Raw genomic sequence first — 12,095 nt, forward strand, 5'->3', positions numbered from 1 at the left:
CTGCATGACCAGCAGGGTAGGGGAGGGGAGGGAGTGCATGTGGACTATACGCACATGAGTAGAGAGGCAGAGAGAGAGGAGCTGTGTGTGGACTGTACTGTGACCCTGGAGTCTTGCACTGAACCAGGCAGAGTTATGTACTGTGCTTATCCTGTCTCTGGGACAGGCAACAACAACTCATTGATGTATTGCTACAACATGAAACCAGTGAGTACATTGCTTTTCTGTTTCTTTGTTTTGTTTTCTGAGAAGATATGCCTCTGTCAGTGTGAGTTTATTTGGTAATGATAGGACACAGATGCTGATGCACTCTTAAATTCTCTTCTTAAAAGCTTTGTGAGTAGATTATTTGTGTACTTCATCAGTAGTCTTTATCAATTTTACAGTGGTTTGAACATTTCTTTTTTCTTCTGATAGATCTGATTTAAAATTTCCATCAGCACATGTAAGAAAAGCAGCATTTACATGTAGAAGCTGTATGGAAGTTAACAGTTTTATCATTGATTATTATTTTATAGTTGCTTTATGTTTCAGAGTTACAGGGAAATGTTTCTAAGACTTTTACAGAACCTTTGTTAAGACTCAAGATGGTTTCATCTGGTGTGCGTGTGTTTGAGTGTGTGTGTGTGTGTGTGTGTGTGTGTGTGTGTGTGTGTGTAGAGAGAGAGAGAGAGAGCTTTGTGTTTTGGAGGTGTCATGATGTCTTTATGTACTGAATGTGTCAGTGCTTTAGTGAGTTGTGCACACATTACATTTAACTTCACTGGTTGTAACTTATTGGAGTTGAGGCTGGGATTTGAGTTTCCCTCTAAGAGTATTATGTTCAAATTTCCTGTGTGCTGCTGGTGAGTGTGAGTTATCTAATTGGTCACTTTTACAGCCCATGTTGAATGGTCTGTGTTGTCATTATGGCCCACTCGTTTTAAAACGTGCCGATGAGAATCACACTTCCTATTAGCTGAGCACCATGTAGTCAAGTCTAGCAGCAGAAAACATCTTGACATGAAGCAGATTGCTGCTATTTCTATTTGATTTAACCCTGCTATGTTGGAGCAGTCCCTACACCACTGCAGCCATTATCAAAGGCAGCTTTGATCTCTGTGAGACTAACCATATCCAGACATCGTGGATCACAGAGGCAGAAAATTGGTTGCATGTGGCTGGAGTTGGCCATGGTCGACCACAGCGTAGGACTTGAATAGCAAGTTGATATTACACCCATCTGGCATGATAATGCAGTATACATTTACAATGGTATACTGGTGTGTCCTTTGTATACAATTCAAGTTATATTTTTTAATAACTTAATTTTTGAAAAGTAATTCTGATATATTGCCAAAAAGGACACAAGCTCAAAAGGATTCTTCAAAAAAAATATGATGGATAGTTTTTATCGAGGTAGAATTATGTCTTAGTTGTGCTCTTTATTTGGTAAAAAAAAAAAAAAAGTCCCTTATCATTTGTGATGCCATGATTGATGGTTCCTAAATCAATGCTATGCTAAAAGAGGATGCCATGGTGACGGCCCCTCTCCGGCGGGGGCCAGAGAGGGCGTGCTGGGGCGGGGGTGTGACCATTATTAACGGGTCGCCTGCTATGCTGATGGTAAGGAGGACAATTGGCTTTATCCTCCGCCATATGCTGCCCATGGCGGCTCAGACGGGCCCAGTGTCGGCAGGGGCTCCTCTGTTTGGCCTAGTCCACAATCACCATGGGACTCATGCCAGCCAGGGTCACGGCTGTGTGTGTGTGTGTGTGTGTGTGTGTGTGTGTGTGTGTGTGAGTGCGTGCGTGTGTGTGTGTGTGCCTGTGAGTGTGCTTGCATGAGCATACTCAAGAGAGTCTTTAATAGCCTGCTTTACAGAACTTGTCGTCCGGGTAACTGACACCCCATTGATGCTGCACAGGGAGGTTTATTTTCATTTCCTGGGGCACATCAAAGCAATCGAGGGAGGTGCAGGTGCAGCCCAGACCTCTTGGTGTGTTTGAGTGAGTGAGCATGTGTTGGTGTGTTTTGTGTGCATATGTGCAGTTTGTAGGCCTACGCTTCACAAGAAAAAAACACTAGCTGACACAGTTAAATTCTTAGATCTATTTACTCTCTACATTATTGTGTTTCTCATACAAAATCGGACGTACACAAAGGGATCATAGGGGGAGACTCAGTTCTCTATTAGGTTTCTGTCTAAGGACAATACAGAGCATGAGTAGGCCTGTAATTCAGTTTCATTTGGAAGGAAATTCTATCCCGGTCTTCTGCATCCAGCCGAACCTGATCATGATTAGGGCAGGGATTTCTCATGGTGAATGGTTCCTAAATCCGGATGAGGAGGTGCATGGATCTGCAGCTTATGGATTATCGCAATAGCTCTAAGTGTGCATCAGCTCTCTGCTTTGTTTCATAATACTATTGCTTCAGCTCTCAGTCACAGTATTGGCGTGTTTGTGTCAGTAAGATCGGTTTGAGCGATACAGAGGCATCTTCATCTTGTTTTAATGTACATTATTTCACGGTTCAACATTATTTTTCAGCAATGTCTTAAATAAATTGTGGTTCCCCTTATTTTTTTAGGTTTATGGGCAGTCTCCCAATAATGATGACATCAACCAAAACCCATCTTCACATCCATCCAACAAGGCGCCCAGCAATGTCTTTGCAAGCACGTTCTTTGGTGAGCTCAACCCCTCCAAACTCTCATCCTAATGCTGCATTTTCTTTGCTTCATTGTTCAGTCTGAAACTGTCATCTCTGAAGCAGTTTTCAGTGATGCCTAAACAGACAGCATGCTCAAGCTGAATCAAACAAGCAACCTTAGCTGTTGAACAATTCAATGACCTGCTTTACCCATGTAAGATTTTAACCAACACATTTGTAAATGGGCCACAATTAAATGGTCTGAACTCAGGTAAGTTCTGTTGGTCTTCTCTGAGTCAAGAATGACCCAAATCCAAAGTAACTTTGAAGATTGGGCATGGCCAGTGATTCAGGGAGCTAGTCTCAGATCAACTCTCTCATATTAATTAACAACAATACTACTGTCTCTCAAAGACAACATGATCAAACTGATTCAGTGGATCCTGTGTGCTCATTCATGCCATGAAAAAGGTCAGGCCTCCATTGAAATTCAGATAATTTTGACAAGTGTGAAAGTTGATGTACCATTCAAAATGTACATGGGGATCAAGAAAAAGCATCATTAATTGTTTGCATGCTGCACAAGTGGAAAGCCAAGTGAAGAGGGAAGGAAGCTGTGCAGGAGAGAGGGGAGGGACTTCGGTTATGCAATTCTTTGCTCTCACTTGATGTCACAGTATTTTGCAGCAGTCATTTTGCACAGCTACAGTGGGTTTAATTCAATGGTTGAAACAAAATGGTATGGTATTTACTGATAAGACTTCACTAGTTTCCATAGAGGCCGCTAGAGATTCATGGGTGGACCGGGTGCTTGAGATGTCATTACAGTGAAGGCTATAACATATCATTATCCATTTTAGAGGGGACAAGCAATTCACCTGACATCTGGAACGCTGTAAATGGGCTGAACCAGCAGGGCTATGAAGGTGCGCTGGGAGCGGCCACATCCCTCCAAACACAGCCGGGGAGCTACAGCAACCTGCCGTCACACACTCACCTGGTGAGGTTTACCCACAGCACCTCGCATGTTAACAGTGATACGCTTTAGACCCCCAGAGACTTATTGTGTATGTGGTTACTTTTCAGGACTATTCTCCGCATTCAGTAATGGCTGCAGATATCAACAGGAGTCTCCCACCCATGTCCACTTTCCACCGCAACAACACTGCATCACACACTCCATCCGTCAACACCTCAGAGAACTCTACAGGTCAGATGGGGAAAATAATATTCACAACTTTAAGAGAACTTTTACCTTTTTTTTTTCACTGCAACTTTGACAACTCTTGGTTCTGATATTTTAATCTGAATGCTCTTTTCAGTCTCAGGGAGCCAGGCCAACGTGTCAGGAGGGTCACAGACAGGCGACGCCTTGGGCAAAGCTCTAGCCTCTGTAAGTATCCGCCGCCTCCGTCCCATTAGACCAGCTGCTCTATGCCCTGTTATTTTCATACAGTCAAACCAGAGCGTAAAACTAAACCCTGAGACCCCAAAGCAGTATAATGCAAAAGGGAAATACTTGCTCTTCCCTGCCAGTAGCAGACTAGTGCATATTAACCAAGCGCTGCTCTCACGCTGCTGGACTTTTTATTGGCTGCCGACTAGTAAAATGACCAGAATTGATGAGTTTAGTTCAGGTTACGAGCCCTGCTCCAAAGGCTGTGGCAGCAGCTGTAAAATCCTACAGAGAAATGACAAGTTGTGCTTTTAAAATGATCCATGCGCTTGTGCCCCATCGCCCCCCGCCCCCCTCACCCCTCTTCTCTTTCTCCCTGTCTTCTGCTAGATTTATTCCCCTGATCACACCAGCAGCAGCTTCCCCTCCAGCTCGTCCACACCGGTCAGGTCTCCGTCCCCGCTGCCGAGCTCTGCTGAGCCCACAGGTACTGGTCTGCTGCAGTAAAAGAAAATGGTTTCTATTTTGTGTATCTCAATCCCCTCATGGTCTACTTTGGTTGTTCTCTCTCCCTCCCAGTTACCAACATGTGGCCCCGGGGTTCAGTTCAGGCACCAGTCTCACCAAATTACGAGTCCTCTCTTATATCAATGGTAAGGACCTGATTTGACGTCACGTGTCTAATGTTTAGGTTATCTATTGCATCATATAGATAGATAGACGATAGATGAAACTTCAGTGATCCCTGTGGGGAAATGAGGCTGTTGCAGCAGCAAAAGTAATAGGATTCAGCAGGGAAAGACAAACAGAATATTAGCAAAATAAAAAAGCAATGTAAAAAAATAAGCCATAAAAACTGTAAAAATACTAATAAAGCAATAACATACAATATAAACAATTGTGGAGTTCTGCAAACATGTTGGTGTCAATTATGTGCTCTATATAAATATAAGTATGTAGACACATAATAATAAATGGTAGAATACACAATATAAAGCCATCAGTATGTGTATGGTATAAAGAAGTGGAACCATTATGAAAATACTATTAATATATGCAGAATATAACAATTTTCTTTTTTTTTAATTCTTTTTTTTGGAGGGACAGCGCACAATTAAAAGTAATTGCACCAGAGTTGGCTGGCAGCTAATTTACATCTGTTGTCCCTGGGCAGGTAGACTAAAAAACAACCACAGAACAGCAAACACACTACATAAAGCAGCACAATACATAAACGTCCATCAGTGTGAGATAGATACAATCAGTATGATAAATACAATATATACAAAGCAATCATTGGTGGTGACACATTTGTGCTGACTTTAGCCAGGCTGGTTTGAGGGAGATGTGTGAAAAGTGAAGAAGCAAATATGTGGATTTACAGCAATGTACATGATGTGCAAATGTGCATTATATTCACATTAACTAGTCTACAGAAAGCCATACATACAGTATATACATAATAATAATATACATAAAGTGTTGTGGCTCAATCAGACTCAGTCATCAAGGTTTTCACCATTCTAACGACAGTATCTGTGTCCTGTTTGTAGTCTCAGGTGGAGGACCGTCTGGACAGACTGGACGATGTGATCCACGTCCTGAGGAACCACGCTGTGGGTCCCACGGCCGGCCTGCCCACCGACATCCACAGCTTGCTGAACCAGGCGCACCACGGCCTCCCCGGCTCCGCCAGCGCTCTGCCGCTCTCCTGCCACACATCGGCCATGGTTAACGCTCGCTACTTTGAAGTATTGGAGGAAGGATAGGGCAGCGTGTATGGAAATATGGAATGTGTGACCAGGCAGAGAGCTGCAGTGTGTGTGTGTGTGTGTGTGTGTGTGTGTGTGTGTGTGTGTAGTTTCAGGAATCTTTCCACGCGTTATGTCCACATGTTTTCCACACATGAGGACTGTTGTCCTTGAAATAGGAAACGGAGCACAATGGGGGAGTGACGCGCTGTCCCTTGTATGGAAAGGCTATGTGTGGACTCTAATTCCACTATGGGGTGATGGGGGATGCCTGCATCATGCAGCTCGCATGTTTCCCTGTCAGACTAGGGGATTTTAGCCCAGCTGGAGTGGAAGTATATACAGGGGAAAGGGTTTTTAGTCTAATCCTTTGGTGGGGGGGATGGGGTTATTAAATTCCCTCACTTTTTATTTTTCCAAACGATGTGACAGTTAGAAGTGAATCATTCCTGAGAAGAATTAGGGGTATGTTTAGGGAGTATATGGTAGTTTTAAGGGAAGGATTAAGATTCTCTGAGATTAAATTAATTCTGTAGAGCGAGAGATCTATTCGGGGTTATGTTGGAAATGAGGGGGCAGATGTTGGTTTGGTGACTTATTCGTCAGATCCGAGGGATGTATGTATGTGTGGATGGGCTGTGCATGCTGTCTTTATTTATAGAGCGACCACATCATTCACGCTCAACAGTTAGGGAATTCTCATGCACTGAATACTCAACCATTGACTTGTAAACACATGAATATTGCCTTTATCTCATCCTGTCCTTTCCGTGTGTCATAAAGGTTGAAGCTGTCAACATGAACAACAACCACTCAGCCTTCCAGAGCCGCACACAAAATGGCCACCCGTACCCAGCAAGACAGCGGGCCACACTTCAGACCACACAAGGCGGAGGCAGAGGCGAGTCATTCCTCTCATGTCTTTTCATTCTTAATAATCTGCCTACTTCATCCGTCCTTTTGAATCATTTCCTGTTGTTTTAACTAGATGTGCGTGAGTCATTTCCAAAGTGAATAACACAGCAAGCACCTGACGTAAGAGATGATCATATCTATTTTTATTTCGATTTCTAAATTCTGTGTGCTTTTTTGGTCACCCACAGGTGCCCTGGGAGTCCTGGCTAGTCTGGAGCTGAAGATGGAGGGCGGGGAAAGGGAGGAGATGATGCACATCAGTTACAGCCACAGCTCTGACAGCCAGAGATCAGATGAGGAGAGTGAACACAAACAACAAGGAGACAGCAGCGCCAGGTGAAGACTCCTACTTTGTTCTGAGGGGAGCAAAAAAAAAAACCCCACAGTGTTCACCTGGTCAGAAAAAAAACTATTTTGGTGCATAAAAGCAGCAGAGCATGACTATCAAAGAAAAATGGCTCCAGACTCGTTCAGGAGCTGATTATTAGGAGACTGTCGCCGCTGTGCTGACAGTGCAGAGTAAAGCCTTTGTGCTGAAACGTTCCTGGTGTGCATGATTTATATTCTGCATTAAAGAAAAGAATTAAAGATAGAAAAAAAAGAAATAAATAAAATTGTTTTTTTTTAAGTGTAAACCATTTTTCTTCTAATAGAACTGTTGCCAATTTGCTGCTGTTTCCTTTAATCAGCTCAAAAGACTGAATCTGAACTACAGGTAGCACTTTCTTTGTAAAGTTGCTTACAGTACATCTATGTGATGTGTTTCATGACAAATTAATGAAGGAGCAATCAGCATTTATAATCGCTTCATTACACATTCATGCAAATTTGTTTGTGATTACATGGCATATTTCAAAATAAAAGTCCCAAGCTTTAGTGTAATGTAATGTACTGGTACATTGACTCAACAAAATTGACTAATGGTTGCCCCCTCCATCCCACTGCACTCTTGCCATTCAATTTTAGAGATTTAAAATACTGTCCTGACCGCCTGCTGTGAAGAGCAGCTTTGTCCATGGAAGCCTATATAGCTTTGTCTCAATATTTCTCCTCTGTCTCACACCAATTTGCAATGAATTAAAAGGGGAATAACTCACAATTTCATTTAAATATTGATATAGTCTTTTTACAATGTCCTACCACAGTTCACTTTGCATTAGTGACTGTCCCCTGTAGCCACAATTAGGAATTAGATTAGATGATACAGGCCGAGTTTTTACTGTGACTGCATTAGTTGTGGAATCAAACTGATGTAACAGGTGACTGTAAAAGTGGGTATATAGATGCAATTTCTGGTTCATAACTCTTAGCAGTGCTATTAAATGAGCCACTTGGTGTGAAAACCTAAACAAACTATGTGTATTCACAAAGTCATGTCAATGGAGCTGCACCGTACATCTTGATAATGTCACAGATCAGTCTATGTTGTGTTGTCTCTAGTTTTTTTCGAGGTCACTCCAGGCCATGCTGCGTGATGACATGAGATCTGAGTGCATGTTCTCTTTGTGTGTAGATTTATAAGACAGCTGTGTTGGAGGGAGCAATACTGATGCTGACATATTTGGATGACCTCTAGCAACATTTTTTCTTTTGGACATTTTGGATTTTTTTTTAGTCATTCAAACTGAATGAGACAATGATAGAAAAGCAAGCAGAAAATTGCATTGCTTTGGGGGATGGATATTCTGAAATCTACTGTTCAGTTGTTGTAAAAAATGTGTAATGAAGCTCTCTGAAATCATAAACTGTTAATTAAAGATTTAAATTTTTAAGAAATGTGTGATGAAACATGAGCTTGTTATGAATGTACTATGTAAACCCCTTTCAAAGAAAGAATGAAAGAATATGTGAAACGACCTTTGGAGATGCAATAACCTCTCAGTTCAAGCCTTATTTTTTATTCACAATGACCAGCAGAGGGCATAGAAATCCATAGAATAACTCACCACAGACCTCTTGTGTGATCCATTGAAGCTTTAAACTGGATCCACTTAAACTTTTAACAGCAATTTCAAAAACATGGAAACACAGAATATGAAATTTGAAAAGACACAGACAACAGATTTACACGCATGCTTACCTGTCTTTTCCCATACCTTGTTTTTGTTATGTTACAGTATCCATGAGGACGAGGACCTGAGCCCCGAGCAAAAGGCCGAGCGCGAGCGCGATAGGAGGATGGCCAACAACGCCCGTGAGCGTCTCCGCGTGCGGGACATCAACGAGGCCTTCAAGGAGCTGGGCCACATGTGCCAGCTGCACCTGAAGAGCGAGAAGCCGCAGACCAAGCTGCTGGTGCTGCACCAGGCCGTGGCCGTGATTCTCAGTCTGGAACAGCAGGTCAGAGGTCAGTGCATCGCTGCGGCAGGCGGGGCAGTGCAGGACGGACGGGGCGGGCGCTGCTGTGTGTCGTCCGCTCTGAACTCCCTCAGAGGGAGACGCAGGGACGGGGGCCTCTTCCTCTCTGTGGCAGGGCAAACATGTGAGAGAGAGTGGGATAGAGGGCACAAAGGAAAGGGAGAATGTGAGTGAGATAAAAAGCTACAAGAAGGGGAAAGAAACTAGTGGGTATGTATTTAGGACACAGAATGTTTTTTTAAAGTATGAATGCAGTGATACTCTACGTCTGGTCTGGGGTTCTTAAAAAGACTTTAGAGTGGCCTTTGGCTCATTCTCACATGAAAACATTTCTTTTGTGGCTTCTTATCCCAAAAATTCCATTGATATGGGTTGGTTGATAATGTAATCCATGGTTTTAGTTGGTTAAAAAAAACTTCCTGAACAGGCTCTAAACATGCGTTTATACCACAGAAGCAAATGATACTGTGCAAATTATTTACTTAATGATTGCAGTGGAAGAGAGAGGCCGGCACTGATCATATGACAGCTTTCATTTTCCTCACCTAAACGTCTCCGGCTATTGCTACACTGTTTTGCCGTGAGCAATAATTAGTGATTACACTAGGGATAATTAGTGATAACAAATATGTTAGAGAGGTTGACAGCCAAAACAGAAACATTTGGCCCCTGGCTCCACTGCTATTTTCCAAAAGTGGCCCTAGAGCTATAGTATGCATCACATGGGGGATGGGAATGTGTAATATCCATGTACTGTTACCTCTCCTAGTTTATTTATATGGTCGAACACTAACTCTGGGTTTGTCGAATCCCACAGAGAGGAACCTGAACCCCAAGGCGGCGTGTCTGCGCAGGAGGGAGGAGGAGAAGGCATCTGCCGCCATGACAGATCCGCAGTCCATGCATCTAGCGTTCCACCCCGGTCTGACAGACGCTGCCAACCCCATGGGCCATCTCTGAATGTCTGCTGATGCCTCTATCATCAAGTATAGGTTATACAGTTTGCTGGACCAATGATTACACCATTACTCTACCTGATATGAGTTACGACTGAAACAAATGAGGAGTTTTTTTTTTCCTATATGAGATATACGCCCTTTGAAACACCTACTGCACTCACACCAAATGGTTCTCAGCAAAAAGAGAAAAATATTCCTTTTTAAGAGATATTTGGTAACTTAAGTCCTTGGTTGACAAAATGTCAGGACATTTTTTGGTTGTATAACATACTGGAATAGAACTCTTCAAACGTTTTAATACTGCATTTAGCATCTCTGATAAGTCTAATTGTGTCATTATTTCTAATATGAGTGTGTCTTTGATATACAGATGTTGAGTGAGGAGCATCCTAAGATGGAGGTGTGCTGAAAATCGGAAGTCGGTCAACTCCTGTGAGCGTCCAGCGTCTCTTCTGAATTCGGACCAGAGCTGAGAGAATAAACTCTCTGTGTGTAAAGTGTGATGCAGTTGAACAATCATCTTCTCACCTTCCAAATGGACTTTTAACTTGTGCCTAAACTTTACCTGTAAAAGACAAATGCATTGTAAGCTGCAGATGTTTTTTTTGTACATATTTTCTATTTATTGATTCTCTTTCTGTTTGAATATATCTAAATGGGGTAAAAGCCAGTAGTGGCGAGGCGTCATCTGCAGTTAGTGGCTGAGATTGGCAAGGCCAGATGTTATTGCTGACTAACTTTTACAATGTATCACTATTTACCATGTACACTCGTGATTTCAACCAAGCTCAGAGGACTGACATTCCCACGTGTGTGTACGGATCACGGATTGTGTGTGTGTGAGTTGACATGCTTGTGTTGTTTGTGTGTGTGTGAGAGAGTATTGCAGGAGTTTGACCATTCTGTGAATGAACAGATCTCCGAGAATGTTCTTTAATGTGTGGGCATCATATACCTTGAAACTGTTCTGTTATTTTGTATGTTTGTTACAACTTTGTGTTATAGCGACGTTGGTTAACAAGAAGATTACACTTAAGGATACACTGGCTGCGGAGCGTAACGCTTTCCAGTGTTACTCCATCTGCTTCTCAGTGTAATTCCCGCTCTTCAGATGTAGTCTAATGGCTCATTGCATGTTTGAGTTTTTTAATAGAACATTAAATTTTTTCTAAGTTATCTAAGTTATCTTTTATACAAATATTGTGGATTTAATAACGTCTCTATTTACTTTTTGTCACTCTAATTTTACACAAGGCGACCCTTTTGTCCAATTTTACTAGATGTAGTACATTTTCGACGTTTCATGCCCTGAGCAATACAATAAGTATTACAGAATACATTGATGTCTTGTTTACTTATCACACTGCTGAACAAATAATCTGAAATACTCCTATCATAACATGTACTATATGTGTACAGTTTTAAGTAGCCTATAGGCTTGTGTCGAAATAATAATGTAGCAATAAATGTTTTCTTTTCCAATAGCTTGGGTGTGTTTATTTCTGCAAAAAATAACTAATAATCCTATAATAAATTTTTTGAAGGGTACAATACACAGACACACACACATAGGCCCGTATATTGTGTATAGTGTATATACATATAATTTTACTATAGGCATATTGCCTTATCAGTATGTCAGCTTTAAAAGAGGTCTGAAAATCGCCACTTTTATACGTCAGTTTTCAAAACAATATGAGGAAACTAGTTACAAAGAGGCTAAATAGTTGGTGCCTCAGTCACAAAACCAGCAAAATTGTTCAGTGCAGCAAAGGGGAAATCATGGAAAATTTCAGTCTGGAAAATCATGACAACAGACAAACTGCATCAGCAAAGAGGAACAATGATGGCAAGTCGAAGCTCACTGACAGGGAAAGACAATATACTTAACAGGATAGTTTCTAAACACCACAAAACTACAGCCTCAAAAATGACACGGGATTCAATCAACACCCCTGTAACACAAAAACTGCATGTTATGAGCTTCAGAGGGCTGTCATTCAATAACTGCATGTATCCAAGGCCAACTTACAAAATGCATAACCTGGTGTAAGGAGCACAACACCTGGATCCCTGAGCGA

At 42.0% G+C, this 12,095-nt stretch overlaps 1 protein-coding gene across 1 annotated transcript; it reads left to right on the forward strand.

The window, feature by feature from the left end:
- The first annotated feature begins 135 nt into the window (after positions 1-135).
- Positions 136-11,316, forward strand: LOC139644387 (transcription factor 12-like). The gene is made up of 13 exons (XM_071519756.1): positions 136-207; positions 2,573-2,672; positions 3,496-3,635; positions 3,722-3,845; positions 3,958-4,028; positions 4,422-4,518; positions 4,611-4,684; positions 5,585-5,761; positions 6,566-6,683; positions 6,886-7,033; positions 8,815-9,044; positions 9,873-10,047; positions 10,385-11,316. The coding sequence occupies exons 1-12, from the start codon at positions 136-138 to the stop codon at positions 10,013-10,015; spliced, it is 1,494 nt and encodes a 497-aa protein (XP_071375857.1). The 3' UTR covers positions 10,016-10,047; positions 10,385-11,316.
- The last annotated feature ends 779 nt before the right edge of the window (positions 11,317-12,095 follow it).

The sequence above is a fragment of the Centroberyx affinis genome, unplaced genomic scaffold, assembly GCF_046629955.1.
Source record: "Centroberyx affinis isolate AG114_WGS23_722 - 3 ecotype Tasmania unplaced genomic scaffold, CSIRO-AGI_Caff_v1 ptg000731l_1, whole genome shotgun sequence".
NCBI lineage: Eukaryota > Metazoa > Chordata > Actinopteri > Beryciformes > Berycidae > Centroberyx > Centroberyx affinis.

Coding starts and splice junctions, on each gene's coding strand:
- LOC139644387 (XM_071519756.1), top strand. CDS start 136: ATGTACTGTGCTTATCCTGTCTCTGGGACAGGCAACAACAACTCATTG. Junction 4,519..4,610: donor GAGCTCTGCTGAGCCCACAG/GTACTGGTCTGC, acceptor TCTCCCTCCCAG/TTACCAACATGTGGCCCCGG. Junction 7,034..8,814: donor CAAGGAGACAGCAGCGCCAG/GTGAAGACTCCT, acceptor GTTATGTTACAG/TATCCATGAGGACGAGGACC.